This window comes from Lates calcarifer, linkage group LG9, assembly GCF_001640805.2.
Source record: "Lates calcarifer isolate ASB-BC8 linkage group LG9, TLL_Latcal_v3, whole genome shotgun sequence".
Classification (NCBI taxonomy): Eukaryota; Metazoa; Chordata; class Actinopteri; family Centropomidae; genus Lates; species Lates calcarifer.
This window is the reverse complement of record NC_066841.1, coordinates 10,003,151-10,022,696: the sequence shown is the minus strand read 5'-3', so window position 1 is coordinate 10,022,696 and position 19,546 is coordinate 10,003,151. Positions and strand designations below refer to the sequence as shown.

Here is a 19,546-nt window from a genome sequence, read left to right as displayed (position 1 = left end):
GAGTGAGAGCACATTAACAGCGTATGGAGTGTTTTCAGATGGTTTGGCTTTGTTGAACAAGAACAAAGAACAGGTCGGTAGGAAGATACTTTTTTCGATTTCTTCTTTTATCCCTAGAGCCCATGCTCTGCCTCTGACGAATGTTATGGATAACAGTGACATCTGGTGTCCAAAGTGATAACTATACCATCTTAAAATGCTCTATATTATATTTACAGTTAATTATCAAGAGTAAAATGCAGGATAATTTTCTTGAAAAATAAAACTGTTCATGGCCAAAATGTCACAAAAATGTGGATCAAGTAGTCAGGAGGCCCCAGGGCTCAGGGAGCAGGGAGAAAACAGATGAGTGCACAAGTGTTAAATAATAGAAAACAAATGAGAAACAACTGTTATACTGTCTTTGTGCATTATGGTTTCATCCTCCACCAGTGTGATGCTGCAACCCTAAAAAACCTTGATGTTTGTTTCACACAGAGTTTGAAGCAAAGAACGTGACTGAGCTTACAGAGTGACCAGGACCTGGTGGAAGGATGAATCCATGAAGGAAGAAGAGGAGATGGGTATGATAGCTACATCAGTGAGGTCTCCACAGCAGCTCACCCTGGTCTTCTCTGGTTTGATGGGTTCCTCTGACTGTTGGCAGATGTGCTGCAGCTGTGCCTCAGGAGCCCCAGGTTATGATGATATGATGTGAACTCGGACATCACTTGCTGTCTGTGGTGCTGAAGAGCTGCAGGAGCTGTCCGTGGTTCTGAATATTTACAGGTATGAAGCCCTGGACAGCAGCATGTCTCAGGTGACCTGCATCTTTGTTCTACAACCACAGAACATTTTACAGACTAATATTTTGCAGAACTGACATTGTGTTCTCATAAAATGAAAAACTGCTCTCATTATGCTTTTAAAGCATGTTTTTTTTTTTTAATGTAATTCTGTTTATTGGTGAGGTCTTGGTGATTTTTATATGCAAATACATAATAATATCAGCATTTTTATCATTTCATAACTTCAGCAAAGAAAAACATCACAAATACACATGATTATGTAGGAGAATGTTTTTAACCCATATATGAACATTTGATTTGTCAGTTTGACTGAAAATTTCAATATCAGGAAATTTGGGAATACACAGTTTTCACCTGACAGTGACAGTATATGATAAATTCTCTGGACAGCAGAGGCCATGTTGGTGGCTCTGTGACAAACATGTACATACCAATCAAACGTGAAACAACATAATAAGATGGACGCACGCAGTATGCCATCAGTTTGATTCCTATACCTGCTGTAAATCAGGTCAGATATGTGTTTTATGGCAAAACTGTTGCTTTAGTCATGATGTGCTATGGCTGGGAAATACAGGCAAAAAGAGAGGCGACGTGAAGTGAAACTCTTATCTGCTGTATTTCACATTCAGTAAAAATAAGTGATGACGCACACTGTAATTAACCTGTAACCTTCAGTGGTTCCTAATAAAAATGACCATGACAGCATCTTCAGAGCAGCTTAACACAGGGGACAGATTAGGATGGTTGAGTTAATTAAAATGTTGAAATGCTTTGGCATTATGATTCCTGTAAGCCTCATGGGTCTCTGAAAAATTGAGTGGGGTGCAGCAGAGGGTAAATGATTATATTATATATTTTCAGCAACTTCACATCCAGCCTGAGAAAGAAAGTTAAAACATTTTAGCTGAATCTTTAAACTGGAAGCTGTCTGGATGCTATGAATGGAATTTATCAAGAGCATAGATACTTATTGTTTGTTTAATGCAATACTACGGCAGTTTTTGCTTTTCACTAACAGTAGAGTTAAAGAGCTGGAGATGAATTGATAGCAGCAGTGCAGAGAGACAGAGGAAGTCAAAGGATGAGTAGCAGGACAGGAAGACAAGGGGAAATAGGATTCAGGGATCTGTCCCTCCGGGAAATACTTCTCCTCCTGCCCAAAAAGACTGAAAATTGCCAGATCCTGTGGCCAAAGAGACACAGGAGATAAAACAAACCCTCTGTTGTTCATAAGCAGTTCAGTGAAGAGAAAATGTGTTTTTTATTTATTGCATTTCTTACTAAAGTCAGATTTTAGATGTCATACCACAGTGTTTTATTGTATAGCTCTGTTTATTGGGATAGTTGTGGAGATTTTAATTTTGACTCATATATTTTTGCTTTGTGTTTGGACCTTTGGGGAAAGAGTTATAACAACAGCAAACCTTCAATGTCCTCTTTGCTGTGAGGCTGTGTAACTTCATCTGCTCTAAATCCTAACATACACAGTTACAGTAAACTATGATAATATCAACATTTTTATTCAGAGGATTTTAATGTCACATGTCAAGGTTATGTGCATGTCTCTTATCACACAAACGGATGAATAGCAGTGGATGTTTGTGGCACAGCTGTGTGAATATGTGTGCAAATGCGTGCAGCCATGCGTGTGAGTGTTTGTGGCAAATTCTCCAAAAAAATGCAAGATTTATGAGGAAAGAGAGAAAATAAAAGAAACTTCCTTTCACAGACGCACATGCTGGGCGCATCTGCGGCAAACACACACCCTCAATTAAACCCTGAGCTGATGTGTAAGGCACCAGGGAAACTGGAGGCTCTCTGGAACTTGTGAGGCTAAAAATAACTTCAGTGTCTGCAGGAGTGAGACAGACCTGTAGGAAGATAAGAGGCCCAAGGACACGCAGTCCACAAATATTGACTTTTGCCTGTTTTGTTATGAAGAATGTAACAGTGGGACAGATATTAAACATTTTCAATCAATGTGTTCTCTGATGACTGAGAATTATCTCAGGGCAATGATGTATAATTAACTAAATGATGAATACATTTTTGATAATCCTATGCTGACAGCGTGGCTGTAGGGGCGGCAGTGATGGTCGGTCTACCACTTCAGTTGAGACTGAAATATCTCTGCACCTATTGGACAGATCACCACAAGATTTTGTAGAGACATTAATGGTCCTCAGAGAATTAAACCTGCACTTTGGTGATACCTGAATTTTCTTCTATTAAGTTCAGCCTCACAGTCTACAGCTGCTAAACTGCAGATGTAGACTAATTCTTGTTTGAAGAAAAATGCTCCAATGTTTCAGACTTTCCATTTCTGGAATATGCAGAACTTTCTCATATCACCAGCAAATAATTTAGAGTTTGTTAAGCAGAATTCATAGAAAACAAAACCAAAACAAGTTTCATCTACAGATTCATGTGCACCTTACACTTGTTATCTCTCAGTCACCATGTTCACTCCCTGTCCTTTCTTATTAGACTTTCTCTATAACTTTTTCATTTTTAATACTAAAACTAGGTGAGATAAAAATGTGTTTTTCTGATGGACAGCATCTCCTTCATGCAAGCTTCCTCATGACTTGTAGAAGCAATAACCACAAATCATTTTTGGCATCATGCGCATGCTAACATGCACACTTCACTGCTAATGCCTAAACAGACTTAGACCATCCAACCCATCTGTCTCTCTTTCGCTTCCTCCCTTTTAGTCTTCATCTCTGTTGTCAGATTCCTCCCAACAAATGAAAAAGCCCTCCTCCTCCTCCTCCTCCTCCTCATGACTTTCATAGAATTTGAGAAGAGGCACTTTAACAGATGCAGAAGCAATGTCAGAGCATATTTTGGGAAGCTTCCTGCTCTCGTATTCATTTACCTTTCAAGTTAATGTGAAACCATGGATGGAAACAGGTGCATAGAACAAAGTGTGCCGCTGCTGGGCTGTAATTTCAAAATTCAAAGTCAAATTAAAGGGATTTTGCAGCGTGAAGCCATTTTGACACTGTGGAGTCAGAACAGTGCAGATGTAAAGCTTGTTTATTCAATGTTGATGGGGCCAGAACAATTCAACCACCCAACCAACTTAAATTCACCCTTACATTGTAGGGAGACCAGCACTGAATGAATATTGTAATATTCATATCTCAAATGGCTCCAAAAATTAAAGATGAGATGCTGTCATTTTTATCCTGTAAATCATTATTATTATATCTGAGCAGGTTCATACAGAGAGACAAGCACACTGAGATATAAAACAGCAGATCTAGTTGGACAGTGTGTGAGTAAGAAGCACAGTAATCCAGTTTAATTTCCTTTGAGAGTCTGTCTGAGTTTGGTCCCACACATCATCAACGCGCGTTAGAATATGTCTGGCACTTCTAATAACATTTGTCACGATGCAAACACCTCGTCCACACCTCGCTCCTTCTGTCGCTCTATAAAGCCTTTGCCTCCTCTTCACTCGATGACTGAACTGATGCTCTTTTACTGCATCTGCCGAGGATCACGGTTCTCGCACATCGCTTCAGTCACTGAACCTTTTTTTTCACACTTTGACTCTTCAGGTGCGAACAACTTCTGTTGACCTGCAACAAGTAGATGTGATGGTTATGGTTTCATAGTGTTCGTCCTCTGCTCAGCGCGTAAGCTCGGGGATCAGAGCAGTTCTGCTCCTCCTTCAGATTCTCTCTCTCTCTTTCTCTTTCTCCCTCTCCCTCTCCCTTTCTTTCTCTTTGCATGCAGCTGCAGCTCGCAGAGGGTCGGTTGAGGGGCGCGAGCGGAGGAGGATTGCAGCGATTTTTTCCCCAAAACAGCAACACAAACAGCGACGCAATGCAGGTGCAGTAAACATGTATTACTTTTTGCTTTAATTCACTTATTGCTACAATAGATTCTATAAACGTGCAGAAAGATTTATCATGGTGATACTGCTGAGTGTGCTTATTGTATACCTGTGGTACTCGAACTTAACAGCAGGCTATTGAGTAAACCACCAACACCGAAAGTCTTCAAACTCAGCTGAATATTACAGAGAAAGACCTCTGTGCCATATATTTTAAAGGCATGCACTGTAATTTCCACTGGTGGAAGATGTAATCAGACCTTTCGACTAATACCCCGATATTGAAAAAAAATCACTCTTGGCTATTTTCATCTATAAAAATGCATGAAGTTGTATTTGTTGATCAGAAGTTTTGTAGCTAAAAGCTGTCAGAGGAATGTAGAGTGGTAAAAAAAAAAAAAATAAATAAAAAGAGCGATATTTATCCCTTTGAGATGTAGATGTACTGAAAAAAAAACTCTTAAGTACAGTTCTATGATTTCAAACTTTAAAGAGAATTATCATGCATGCTGACCTCAAGACAGAGACTAATGTGTTTGTTTCTTTTGTCATTTGGTGAAGTCTCAAATGTAACCTGAGGCCAAAACAGAAATAAAAGAGTGTAAAGCAGGGTAGGGACGTGACAGGTGGTAAAGAGTTAAGCCAGAACAGCACACAACAGATTTTTTGTAATTTCATTAAAAAAGCCATGAGCTTCCTTGTGTGTGTGTGTGTGTGTGTGTGTGTGTAAGTGTAAGTGTAAGGTAGCATATGTGATGATCAGTGGAGGATGGTCACCCACAGTGTTCATGATGACTTCATGATCATAGGGAGCATCTCACTACTCAGCACACATGGTTTCTTTCTTTTTAATAATGCAGGACTGTGGATGTTAAGACCCCAAGTGATCCTCTCGTCACATCTGTCACACATAGGTTTTTCAAACTTGGGGGCGGGGTCGCAGAAATTCTTATGGGATCACAGATAATTTAGTATGACTGATATATATAATAAAAACACCTTTTATTATAAAGGTTTTAAATAAATACATAAATAATAAGTTGATATCACTGAAGTCTGAAGAAACTCTGCTTTAGACACTGCAGAAGAATATATGCTGCATATATGAATGAGACTGCTTTATGCACTTGAGTACGCACCCATGCATATTTAGTTCTTAAGTGTGATTGTGTGTCTGGCATGGCTGCATGCAGTATGTTTGTGTGCATGTCTATGAGTGTGTTCAGTTGTTGTGTATGTCGACTTTTGGACGGCCTGTCAGGTGCCTGTCTGTTTTACTCATAGTCATCACTCACCTCACCATGGCAGCTAACTCTGATCTTTTATTGATGCAGTTTTAAGGAGTGTGAATTATTGAGCGACATTCTCGATGCTCTGTATGCCTTGGCATCCTTTCATATTCAAATAGAGGACCAAGGAGAGATCCCCAGATAGCAGTTCTGTCTATTTTCCCTTACAAACTCTTTACATTACATCCTTGGCAACCTCTTAAAGAAAGCTGTTTTATTCATACAGCCCTTTTTCACAAGCAAGTAAAAGACTTAACAGAGACAAAGAGACAGGAGCATTAAGAAAGGCCAAGAGGAGCCAAAGGAAAATCAAACTGGCTTGAAAGTATTAAACAATAAAAGGAGGTAACAAGCCGTGCATAGACCAAATCTAAACCTGTGGGAAAAGCTGAACATGTAGTGGTACAATAACACTGACAATGACTGTGAGTCAACACATGCTCAACAAAGAGATGCTGCCTGAGACAACAGACTATTCAGAATGGAAAGAGGACCAAACACACAAAGCCCAAAAAGCATCACAGTTATCATCCTGAAAATTGTCATGATACAAGTGTTATTTGATTATTTTACAGTTATGTTTGAAAATGTAAAGCTTGGTCACCACTGAAATATTAATCTGAATATAGAAACGCTGCCCAGTGTGAGATAAGAAGATGCTCTATGATGGTGAAAATAACTGGAAACATGAGAGCTTGCGTGTCTCTGTTCTCTGAAGAGCTCCTGTTACAGGAATATTAGACCTTTTCCAGTACTTTCTCTCCTTTTACAGAAACTGAGCACACCTAATACATATTACCATTTCTTAATCTGAATAACACAAGAAAAAAACATTTTTTTTTACAAATCTACTGGACATAAATGGATTCCTTCCTACGTGCAGTGTAGTAATATGCTGGCACAAGGAACAAAGAGTGCAGAGAATTCTAGATGAGCTGCAACCTCATAAAGAAAAGTGCATTTTATAAAAAACACTTTTACTGGTGTCATTACCAAATGAGCAGTGTTTGAGTATCAGCTTATTGATCACTGAGGTACTGATCTGTTCGTCCTGTTGGCTGGCTGTTTGTCTGTCAGCTGCTGATCCAGCTGTCAAGAGTTCTGCTGCTTCATAATATCTATCTCACTTGCCAGAACCAAACCTGGTTTTATGTTGTACCACTATATGTTTAAAAACCTTCATTAATATGTAATTTTCCAAAAAGGCAGTTATGGCAAGTTAGGAGGAGATGTGCTTACATTGTGTTTTGTGTGAGACATGGCCTTATCTGTTTGAAGTCTGTCTCCCATCTGTTTGTGTTTGACCTTACTGTAACCTGATAACAGCCTTTGCTCTAACCCCAACCAGTCAACTCTGTCAGCCCACCCAAAACCAAGAACCAACCCACCGCAAAGTGTACATTCATTCTCCTTTCAAATATTGTCTTTCTCTAACTACCAACTGCCCTACCATGCTCACCAGCTAATCACTAACAGTGTATGTCTTCCTTTTTGATGCTAAGCAGGTAGTGTACACTAGGGCTTTTTTGATTTTTCTTCTCCCTGCCCTGAGGTGTGGTCAGGTGATGCTTCTTGCCTGGGCTTTTGACAGTGGATAAGCACCATAAAGTCTATCTATCTGCGCACAGAGATCTTTCTTTATCTCTCTCAGAGGACAGTTTCTTTTCTGTATTTCCTCAGGCTGATGAGAAGGCGGTGGATGGCGGCCTGCTGCCTGATGCCAATGGAAAAGATCCAAACCCGGGCGGACAGACAGAGGGCTCCAAGTGGCAGAAACCGCGGCTCTCGCGTAAATCTCTGATGAAGTGCTGTCTCGTCAAGTGGATCATCGCCAGCACCACACAACAGGGGCCAGGTAGAGGCACATAAAGAGACTCACCACCAAGCAAACACCCAAAGCAATGGCGCAGTATATTGAATATCTGCATGATTGTATGTGACAGCAGGGGAAGAGGGAGATACAGCAGGAGGTTAGGCCTTCAATCTCCTGCCCTACAGAATACATGAATTTTAAAGCATCTGCAGTATCTACGGTAGCTATAGACTTACATTTAAAATGCATTGTTTTCACCCCTCTCTCTCTCTGCTCAGTGTTTACAGCGAAACCAAACGCCACTTCATTTTAACAGTCAATCAGTCAGTGAATGGATGGCTGTCACTTTCACTTTAACTTCTGACCCTGCTTCATAGAATAAGTTTGATCCTCTCCACATTTCTCCTTCCCCATCTAATATTTGCTGTACACACAGCAGATCTCACCGCTGAGAAATTATGAGAAATAATTTCATCCCGGTTTCAGTCTTAATTATTATTATTAACATACTCTGAATTTAAAATAGTTGATAAGAATATATATATATATATATATATATATATATATATATATATATATATATATATATATGGATTCCCTTTATCCATTTTTATGAATCACAAGTGCAAAAGTGGCACATTTTTTAGATGAAGAGCACAGTGTCTTCCACTGACTGCCCTTACATGCCCCAGTTTTCTATCTAAATTATTGACATTGCCCTCCTGTGTGGGCAGACAGTCTGTGGTGCACGCGCACTCGCCAGGCATCACAGACATTTTAGAATCTTTCTTGCCAATATCACAATTTTTTCTGGATTCCCTAATGTGCAGTCTGTTTGATTTATTAGATTATTTTTCTGATTTATGCTTCAGTCAGCCTCAGTGAAAAACACGGTGATGAGCAGACAAAGTCACTCGTTTTCCAGAGATGACCTGCTGTTGTCATCCAGACTCATTTACTGCTGACTTCTCTCTCTGCCAACAGACAGATGGCCGTGTGCCTTGGACAGGACACTGATGAAAACAGTAACAGAACAAATGCTCTAATGGCTAACAGACCATCACTTCCAAGTTTTCTGCGCATTAAACTGGCACATTTTACAATTATAATGCAATTATGTATCCAATCCCTAACCAGTAAAGAAATGGTTTTGATTTTTTGTTTTATGAGGCCTTCAGGAATCCATTAGATATTAAGTGCTGAATCACTAAAATCTTGTCAGCACTGCCCTCTGTGAATTCACTATTATTTCTCGCATTTATTTTATTTTTATTCGACAAACTTATTTAACTCCTGAAACAGAAACTTTTGTTGCCTTTTAAACATACTGTTTCTCCTCCACTTCATAGGATGTTATCGCCATCTGCTGGTCTGTAGATGTTACACCACCTCCATTTCTCCTGCAGCTCTGTCTCTCTACAGTAGAGGGTGATCTATACTCACCGTTAATAAGGGTGTATGTCATAGAGAACCACACTGAGAATGGTCGGTGGTTTTCTGAGGAATGCTTGCAAAAACATTACTTCTCTGATTTTTTTAAAAATATTCTGGACAATACGGAGTCGTCGTTTAATGAAGAAAAACCTGATTTATACTTTTACTGTTTCTGTAGTTATGAGAGTGAGGATAATATAGTTGCAAGTCACAGATATTTTTGCCACCACACAGCAGGATTCAGCAGAGGATGTTGCACTTACATTTTACTTCAAAACTTAAAGATCCGAAAACAAAGGTTTTTAAGCGTCTGTTTGGCTGTAATTACAATGTGCTGCAGAGGTAGCACTTAAAATGTCACACTGCCTTGGGTGTTCTTCCAGTTTTCCACCAGTAGTTTGTTGACAGTCAAAACTGCTCATTAAACATCAGCAAACTCACTGGTGCGCTGTTACAATATGGTCTATTTGAACGTCCTTTTCTAACTTAACTAAGATTATCTTGCACAGATGATTACAGAAATTGTGTGGCTGTGTTAAGTTTCTGTGTTTTGTGGCTACATTTGAACTGTTATCTTTTGGTGTTCATAAAAGAAAAGGGGCATTTTTCAAAATATTTAATGTCAATGAGCAAATATGCAATAAATCCTCATTGTGGATTCTGCTGGGCCTCCGGCACAGTCGTAACTGAATAGGAGAAAGAGCTATCTGTCATATAGTATTATAAAGAGTGAAAACATTTGTGCTTTCTGTCAAATCATATTAGTTGTAAAGGAGAGATCAGGCAAGGTTTGAATAGCGTACTGATAATGGAAATCCTGCAGTATAAATGCTCTTTATAACAGCCATCAAAGCCATTTAGTTGATAATCCCTCAAGTAATTAGTGTTTGCAGTGAATGTTAATGACACCTGAACAGAAAGTGTATGATGGACAGGTGAAGCCCCCTCCTATCTTCCTCTGCACTTTGCCAGGTTTATGAATGAGGCCTCTTCAGAAAGGTCATTTCTTACCAAAACTCACATACCAGAAAGCAATTAAGAAGCTAAAGGAGTGTGCCAAGAAAAAGCTCATAAAGAACGCAGTTAAGGGTGTTCAACTGTATGACAAGAACTCGTGTCATAGTTTTTGATTGATGTGCTCAGGCTCTGAGCTGTAATGTTGCTCTCTCTGCAGTCATTAAAGCCTGATGGTGAGACTGATGGCTGCACTGTCTGCATCTCTGCATGCTTAAGCCACCTCACTCTTGTCTGTATTTAATAGAAGAACATGGACAGATCAGCACTTAGGGTGCATTAAACAGTATAATGTTGCATTATTTTTATGGCAGGCGAGTGCCCACAATCATGAGCTCATACATCTTGTATGTCCGAGTGGTAGCTGTGTGTGTTTCTGCCTGGTGAGGTAGGAATGACGCACATTAAAAAAAATGCACAAGGGATATCTGGCAGAATTTTATAAGATAGGAGATCCTTCATAGGTCACACTCTGCTGACTCATAAAAGGTAAAGTAAAGCATATTATTTTTGAAAGAATATTTAAGTCGCTCCAATGCAAGACAGGTGCACTTCCTCTGACTTAAGTGGGTGCGCTGCTGAAGTGACAGCAATTTAGAGAATGACTGGGATAGCGGCACTCCAAAAACACAAAAAATCTTAATGCTGTGGCCTCTGTGTTATACATTTTAAACCCTCATCAAAGATCCACAAGAATGGGATTCGTTCTGTGGAGAAAATGACATCAAAACCACAACATACAAATTTCTAACAACTTTAACACTGCTCTTGTAGTGCTTTTTAGCCATAGTATTGATATATTTTTGGAGTGGCACTAGCACAGCTCATTAGTTATTTCAGTAGTTGTTTGACTCAGACATTAAGGTTGAGTCCATTTAGAGTCTCTAACTTACATAAACCCTCCCCAGCCATTGAAATGCATCTCTGGCCCGCTTTCTCCGCCTGTTCTAGGACCAATATTTTACCTCTCAACAATTGATTTGCCCTCCACCCCCCTTTCCTACTTAAACTGAGTCCATTATGTTGTGCAGAGTCATCAGTTGTGAACTGTACTCATATGCGTCTTTACTCTTGTTGTCTTCCAGCACAGCATAATTGTTCACATCTCAACAACAACTTCTCTTTAGACTGCGAATGCTCATGTATGTTCTGAGCAGCATTTTACAGAAGTTAGAGGTTGACCTCTAAGGTGTGCAGTGCAGCTTTGTGGCACAGATTAATTTCACCCTAGCTTTATTATTCCTAATTACGATGTCCTAAACAAAGCACTGTTTTTACAGTCACAATGGTTGCGCTGTTTTTCAGCTCAGAGTTATCGAGCCTGTGCAATCGCTGAACAACCCAGTAGACACAAGCAGCGCCACAAAGGGCAGGGCAGACTCCTACACTCTAAGTGCTGTTCATATCCCAGCCATCAGCGGATGTGGATCAATGCTTGGTTTTACAGCTTTGCATCCTTGAAATGACTGAGCAAATAAAGACAGCTTAGTCTGTCAATCAGAGACTATCAGTAAAGGAATTCCTTCAGTAACAACCCCCACCTCCCCCCAGCTTCACCGACCTCAAACACACACATATATATATATACACACACACTTGCAGTTCTGGACAGAGTGGAAGGAGATGGAGAGAATAGGGGGGTGGAACCCCTGAGTTGATGGGAGTTGTGGGAGAGATCCTAAAATGACCTGGCCAGGATTTAAAATGCTGCAGGGTAGCAACAGACATGGATCTTTTGCAGGTGGAGATAGCTTCAGATCATTTTGGGGGATTAAGACTTTGTGAATTTCATACGTCTTTGCAAGAGCACATGATGGACCTTGGACTTGTTTACTTAAAGGAGGATGCTCTTCCGTCACTCTAATAGCATTTTTTCTCAGACTGGTCAGTGGTTAAAGTCAGGGGTTTCTTTTAAGTGAATATAACTGCTGATGCCGGTACAAAAACACTGATAAAAAGGAGGCGGCTGGAGAAAGGAGATGAATGGCAGCAGGTGACGCTGGGATGTCGATGCAAACTGCTCTGTCAAATGATCAGTTTAGAGACAGATCAGAAAAGAATTTGTTAAAATTAAGTCTTTTAAAAACGACTTTCGGACAGGTTTATATCTAATGCAAGGCAACAATGGGATTGGAGGGCATGGAAATAATTGCCATTGCTGTTGTTATCGGACTGTTTATTGTTGTGCTCAAACAGTTTGGGATTTGGGAGCCCTTGTCAATGGAAGGTAAGACAAAAAGTGAAAGTTTGGAGAAAATAAAATGGGATCTTTGTAGGTTAAAACTTCTATTCTTGCATTGTTTTCTTCTTGTACTTCTATTTGATGTTCTGTGTAGCACAGGAGCAGTAATGTTACTTTTTTGTTATTCAGTTGTGTTGATTGTAATAGCAATGCTAAAGTTATGAGTAACTGTAGTCACAAAGATAGGTTTACATTTTGAATGAGGTAAAAAAAAAAAAAATCTCATGTCCCCCCCTCTTACATTTGAATAGCTGACACTATATATTTTTAATGTACATATTAGTATGCAAGTGTTGTTTTAAGACAGACTTGACAAAATGTCACTCTGTCCTTTAATAGTGTGTTTACTGTGTTGGTAAAAATTTCAGTAACTTGTAGATTTTGAGTCAAATCTATTAACAGTCCTGCAACTTTCTTCTTCCCCTCTGATTTCTTCATCACCTCTCCTCAATATCTCCTTTGTCTTTTTCAACTTCCTATTTGCATATTGTTCTTGTAAAGATGGTGAGTACCTCCAGTGGTAGTTTCATTTTATCCCACTTGCCGTCCCCCTATTTTTTTTTTTTTTTTTCTAAACTGAATTTGTCAGTTTTACCCTTTGGCTCATTTAATAAACCTATTTTTCTATAATGGGCATCTAGACTTGTCAGACACAAGTGTTATGTGATAACACTTATTATGACGCATTATACTGATGTCATGCATACTGGTTCACTGGTAGTTAATAACACATGCTTTTATTCCAAGTTAAATGCTGCGTCTGAAAACACTCCTTATATGCTCCTTGATTTTTACTTTTTCAATTTTATTTAATTGCCAGGTTGTAAGAGAGAATTAGCATGTATATCTGCTTATTTCCACCCTAATTCTTTGCAACATTTCTTCAAGCTGCAAGCTCTTCTTGCTCATATTTTTCCCCCCTTTCTGTAAAAAATTCTCTACACCTTCCTTCTGAATCATTGTCTTCTCTCACTTATATCCACTACTGTACATTCTTCTTACCCCCTTTATCTCCACCCATTTCCTTGTCTCGCCTTTCCTTCTTAAACCTCTCCATTTTTGTTTTCAAATTTATATTTTGTTTGTATAAAGATGGTGAGCATTTTGAGTTATGTGCAGTCATTTTGATTTATTTATTCATTATTATTATTATTTGTATGTTTTTTGTTTTTGTTTTTTTGCCTCCCATCTATTTGATTTTCTAGTATTCAACTTCTCCCCTGCCTTTCCTTTCCTTTTTATTTCTTTCTGGTCTTACCTCTATTTCCTCCCTCTTTTCTTCCCCCCTGCCCCCCTGTATCCCACCCCCACCCCCGGTTTCTCTGTTTCCCTCTGACAGACAGCAGTGACAGTGACCTTGAACTCTCCATGGTGCGTCACCAACCGGAGGGCCTTGAACAGCTCCAAGCCCAGACCCAGTTCACCAGGAAGGAGCTGCAGTCGCTTTACAGAGGCTTCAAAAATGTAGGAAAATTTTAACTAAAACAATGAGGGGTTAGCGATTCACAGTTCAGACTGATTAATTATGAAATAAGAAAAATAATTAATTCAACTGAATCCACCCAAATATTTCTCATTCCATAAGTAGATATAAAACATCTCCAAAACCCTGGGCATTGATGTGCTGCTTTATCAGCCTCCACTTTTCTGTGCTTTCCACAAGATTCTGGGACCTGGCTGCAGAAATTTTCTCCCACTCAGCCACAAGAGCATTAGTGAGATCAGATGTTGGGAGATAAGGCCCAGCTCCCTGTTGGCATACCAGTTCAACCCAAACATTTTTTAAACCCAGCCCTTCCCGCCTTTCCCGGCCACCTGATAATTCCACACCCTGCTGCTCACCTGTCCACCATTCCCTCTGGTATATGTATCGGCCCACGCTTCCTCTTGTCCTCTTCCAGGTTGTGTATTGTCCCATTCCTGCTGTCGCTTTCCAGCCTCTGTGCCTGTTTTCCCTCCAGTCTGTCAGTCTTCTCTCCTTTGCCCCTCCTTTGCTCCTTTGTTCCCTTTTTGTCTTGATCGCCTGCTGTTGATCTCTACCTGCCTGCTGACTCCACCCCTCACCAATTTCCTCCTCACCTTCCTTGTTTACATTACCTTTTGGATAAAGGTGAGCTGTTTGAACTCTTGTATACAGTGTCTCTGAGTGGACCATGCTTTGGCCTTCCCCACATCTGTTTCCACAGAGTTGGAATGGTGGTTCTCATCCCTTTTGGTTTTTTGACAGCTTAAAACAAAACTTCTTGCAACCATTTGTCAAGTTGCATTTGTTCACAGGGTGTGTCCAGTTCAACAGCTGCTCAAAGCTGTTTTATTTGAATATGTTTTGATTATTCAGTAGTTCATGGGAGAAAGATCAGATGGTCTAAAGATTTACTTTAATTGGAACCAAGGAGTCTATTCAAAACCTTGAAAAACACAAATGTACACAGGAGTGTCCACATACTTTTGGTCTTCTTGTGCATGTTGGCCACATAAGTGTATTTTTTAAATTTTTTATCAACATCTTTAAAGTGGTAAAAATTGTTTAATTGCATTTTTAGACATTATAAAGATCAATCACTTGCACATAGACTACAGGTACGTTGTGGAGTTTGTGACCCTCACTGGCACCATTGGCACCATTTTGTGTTCTATCAAAACACGCTCAAGCATGGGGGTGACGTGATACCTGTTTTGTTGCCGAGTGCAGACGCAGGTAATGCATATCGACAGTTAGTGGTTGTAATGTGCCATTAAAGGTAGCAAGGTGCCATTAAAGAAGAGAGGTAGAAGACCACAAGCTGATGTAAACAAAACTGCAACATTTTAAAGAAAGTGTGTGGATTTGTGAGACCTTAAGGAAACACATGAGTTATGGTTAAAAAAAAAAAACATTGTAACCCTTTGAGTAACCAAAGATACCTTTCTCACAGCAGAGGTTTTTAGTAGGAAAAACAATAAGAATAACATATTGTGTACCAGGCCTCGGGCTTTCTGGAACACTTCAGCTGAACAGAGCCACAGTTTATATTCTTAGTTCCACCTGTATTTTTCCAGCTGTGTCGATGATAAGAGGATTCACATAGCAGTGGATTTTAGTCATTAGTGAAATCAGCTGCTACAGGTTTTTGGAAATGACGAAAACCTGTCATGCATTTGCATGTAGATAATATTTACAATGAAACACACAGTCTCTCTCAAAGCATGGGGGATTAAAATGACTCACAATTTTGGCTTGTGATCATAGAAATATTCTCACTGGTATTGGTGGCAGCTGTATGGTGGCCTCTCCAGCTTCTGTGCTCTTGTTGCACTGATATTGAACTGTTTCCCTTTATTTGCATCACTTTCATCCTCCCTTGAATTGAACCTAAACATGATGTAAGAAATTCAGCCACTTACGCACATGTGCCATCGGGTTGTTTAGTGCTGTTCTGCCTCTGGGTCTCTGTGTTCTGTGGATTAATGAAAAACTCAAAAGGCTGCAGACAAATTTTACTCAGCGTGCTATGGCTACTAGATTCCCTGCTCTCATCACCCTCTAGTGATCATAACCTTGCACTGCAGTGAGGGATTGTACCACAGCATAGAGGAGCAGAGAGTGGGTTCATCAGATGCAGTGCTGAAAAACAGTTTCTAACAAAGAGGAAAAGCAAGTCTCTGCAAAGCTATGTAGAAACACTTCAGAATAATTAAATGTTTAATCTTGGAAGATTATGCTACTCCTCTGCAGATTGACTGACAGTGGAGCTGCTGCAGAAAGTGTAGTTGATTACTTCAGTCAGAACAGGCTGAGATTTATTTCAATTTTAGATGTTTACAGTGTTCTCTGTAATTCACAAAAACTCTAAACTGTTATTTTAATTGCAGTTTTAATCACCGATAAAGGGAAATTTGACTTTTTGTCAGTAAGTGTAGTATTAAGCTCCTGTTAAGAAAAGGTTTGTACACTGCAAACCAATATGTTATTTATTATTTACCTGTCCATAGGAATGTCCCAGTGGACTCGTGGATGAAGAAACGTTCAAGACCATTTACTCACAGTTCTTCCCTCAAGGAGGTACAGTGTATAACTTGTTAATACAAACATATAGAAGAGTGACTGACCTCATATCCATAAAGGTTCAGTTAATGCACTTTATATCTGCCAGCTCCTACTTCTGCTTTTGTAAATCTGCCACTTTTAATAGCAGTTTTGAGCTTATTTTACAAACCAGTATATCTGTCTTACTAACCAGAATTAGCTCAGGCTGAAATAAAAAAATCAGTTTTACAAGGGTATTCCAATTAATCAACAACATTTCATGTTAATTTTCAACCCTGTGTGCCCATTATTTGTTCGCAGATGCGACCACATATGCACATTTCTTGTTCAATGCGTTTGACATGGACAGAAATGGCTCCATCCGCTTTGAGGTGAGTTCTCCAAGGTCTGCATGTCATGCTGACATCTCATTTCCTGTAATCAAGGGTGACATGGATTAAGTTTTAGTCTTAAGAAAGCAACAATGATCTTTGTTTTACAGGACTTTGTGTTAGGATTGTCTGTGTTGCTTAGAGGCTCTGTTACGGAGAAACTCCGATGGGCGTTTAATCTATACGATATCAACAAGGATGGCTACATTACTAAAGAGGTAAACTCAAAATTCTCATAAGAAAAATATCAATATCTGTTGCAGTGTCTTGATTCTTACAGATTTTTGTTTTTCCTGCAGGAAATGTTGGCAATAATGACATCCATTTATGACATGATGGGCAGGTATACTCTACCCAGTGTACGAGATGATTCCCCCTTCGAGCACGTGGAGAAATTCTTCCAGGTGTGTTATCTTTGAATCCACTAAACCACACAGTCTAAACCACCTGTGTTACTATACTTTATTATCGCCATAGTGTTTTGACCCATGACACTCGGTTATTCCCTCATTAAAGGTAAGTGAAGTTTAACAGAAAAATTACAAATTTGTTTCACAAACAAACCCCTTTTCAAAAAAATCTAACCTCAGCCTGTACCACACCTGCTCTTTTAAAGCACTGCAAATGCAAATGTGAATCATTTTGGCTCATTGCCTTTCAGATGACATAATGAAAGCTAGGTTTTCGTAAACTGCATCACAAGCAGTGGACAAAAGTCAATTATCTTGAAACTGTTCAATACAATTAAAAATCTTATGTTCACCCATACCTTCAGTCCACTTCAGACTTTTTCTTTTTCTAATGTCTAATTTACTTTCACAAACTAGACTTTATCTTTGGGTTTCTGAAAAACATACAAACAAAAACTTTAAACTCCACCTCAACTTTTGATTGGTCATGTAATCTCTGGATTCCCATATCAATACAAATCTGAGGCTCAACTTCTTCCAAACCCACACCTTATCACTGTGATTTCATGACTCTTGTTTGACATAGATGAATATCCTTGAGAGTTAATATTTACATCAGCTTTACAAGCACAAAGCATTTTACTCGTCTATGAAAGGTCTCTCTCCTGTACATGTCTGACATTTTTCAGAAAATGGATCGTAACAGAGATGGAGTGGTGACTATAGATGAGTTCATAGAAACCTGCCAAAAGGTAAATCAATTATAAAACTAAGTCTGATGTGGGAAAACTGAAGTTTCAAACTACTGGCAATGAACCAAGTGAGCACATGCATCTCTTGCATCTGTTTTTATTTTCTCAACAGGATGAAAATATAATGGCTTCCATGCAGCTCTTTGAGAACGTAATTTAGTTTCTTTAGAAGGACATGGATCAGTGACGCTGCATAGTGCTTCCAGCTACAAGCTTCTGGGCCTGAAATAACTTCATTCATCCCGAAAAGAGAAAAACTGGGTCATGCAACACATTGGACACATTTTAATGGTTGAACACTATTATTTGTCCAATTTAAAACTGTTCTGTGCAGAGAAGTGTTCAGAATTCACCAAATCACTTGATGAATATGTTTGATGTTTCTTTGCATGACAGTTTTTCAATTTTCTTTTTGCACATGAAGCAAATGTGGTGAAAAAAAACTTCATCTTTGCCAGATGAGCATGAGTGCCAGCCCAACGAATCAAAGCATGTGATGCAAACCACACTGAACACAAACAAGGGTGTATTTATTTATTGTTGACCACTTTGAATCTTGGACATAAGTTGGATGGTACTTTGTTACTGTATTATACTGTAAAGAAAATAATCATGTTTCTAAGTTCTTAAGATTTTTGTGTCAACATGATACCCAGTCACTGTCATGTTGACCCAAAATCTGCTGAAATAAATATCTCCCCTCATCAACTGTTTTTTTATGTCTGCAGTTCCTCATAGAGACCAGATGCTCTAAATGCTAAATCATGTGGAGGTTTGAGCGTGTTTGTATCTATCTGTACTAGTTTTCACTCGGACAACTCATAAGGCGGGGGGGTGTATCCGCTTTCAAAATCAAATACTGTAAAGGTCATATTTACCCTATACAGATTTTTAATATCTAACAAATGGTTCCATCAAATGTGTTGTCGTAGACTGCATGTGAAGTTGTGGACATGTAAAGTTGCAAAAACAAAATTCTTTGCAACTTACTACATGCAGTCATTTGCAGATGTTTTTCTGGAAAAAAGCATTGCATGAGTTAAACTGAACAGAACTGCAGTCATCTGTGCCCTCAAGGATCCTCTTAATCCACAACACAAAAAATTCATACAGACAGATTTTTAGCTTTTTGACTTGTCTTGTATTCCTGAACAATCATCTCTCTTGTTCTACATCCTCGGGGCTCTTATATTTCTTTACGACACACTCTTGACATCTCCCATGAAAAAAGCTCAGATTCTTAAAGTCTGCTTGCTTCTGGCAGCTGTGTTGTTCATTTTATTGTCTGCACAAAATGTTCCGTCTCTCGCTGTGTGTGATGAATCTTATCTTTTATTCACCAAAGCATGTTCTCACTGATGAATACAAACTTGTTCCTCTGGACCAAATAACTTCTTTAACATCTTGATACACAGAGAACAACATGACAAAATGAACAGAATGAACCATCAATGTTGGATAAGAGTTGATGATCACAAACATGTCATCTCTTACAGTCTATTAGTGTATCAGTGGTGCATTCAAAGGTTAAAAAACTGAAGTTTTAGTTTTTTAAA

The 19,546-nt window shown here is 39.1% G+C and overlaps 1 protein-coding gene across 3 annotated transcripts; it reads left to right on the top strand.

The window, feature by feature from the left end:
• Positions 1–614: 614 nt before the first annotated feature.
• LOC108879834 (calsenilin) lies at positions 615–18,698 on the top strand. 3 transcript variants are annotated; one of them, XM_018671241.2, is made up of 10 exons: positions 615–768; positions 4,539–4,634; positions 7,608–7,782; positions 13,770–13,894; positions 16,403–16,472; positions 16,758–16,828; positions 16,939–17,046; positions 17,128–17,232; positions 17,928–17,990; positions 18,103–18,698. In XM_018671241.2, the coding sequence occupies exons 2-10, from the start codon at positions 4,629–4,631 to the stop codon at positions 18,148–18,150; spliced, it is 771 nt and encodes a 256-aa protein (XP_018526757.1). In that variant the 5' UTR covers positions 615–768; positions 4,539–4,628; the 3' UTR covers positions 18,151–18,698. The 3 variants fall into 3 exon arrangements, with proteins under 3 accessions (XP_018526757.1, XP_050928853.1, XP_018526758.1); XM_051072896.1 differs by lacking the exon at positions 615–768 and adding an exon at positions 4,043–4,360 and having other exon boundaries at positions 4,545–4,634; XM_018671242.2 differs by lacking the exons at positions 615–768; positions 4,539–4,634; positions 7,608–7,782 and adding an exon at positions 9,095–12,415.
• The last annotated feature ends 848 nt before the right edge of the window (positions 18,699–19,546 follow it).

Bases quoted from the DNA above. Each gene is read 5' to 3' on its own strand.
- LOC108879834 (XM_018671241.2), top strand. The intron at 7,783-13,769 runs GTAGAGGCACAT...TCCCTCTGACAG, and splicing joins CACCACACAACAGGGGCCAG to ACAGCAGTGACAGTGACCTT. The intron at 17,233-17,927 runs GTGTGTTATCTT...GACATTTTTCAG, and splicing joins ACGTGGAGAAATTCTTCCAG to AAAATGGATCGTAACAGAGA.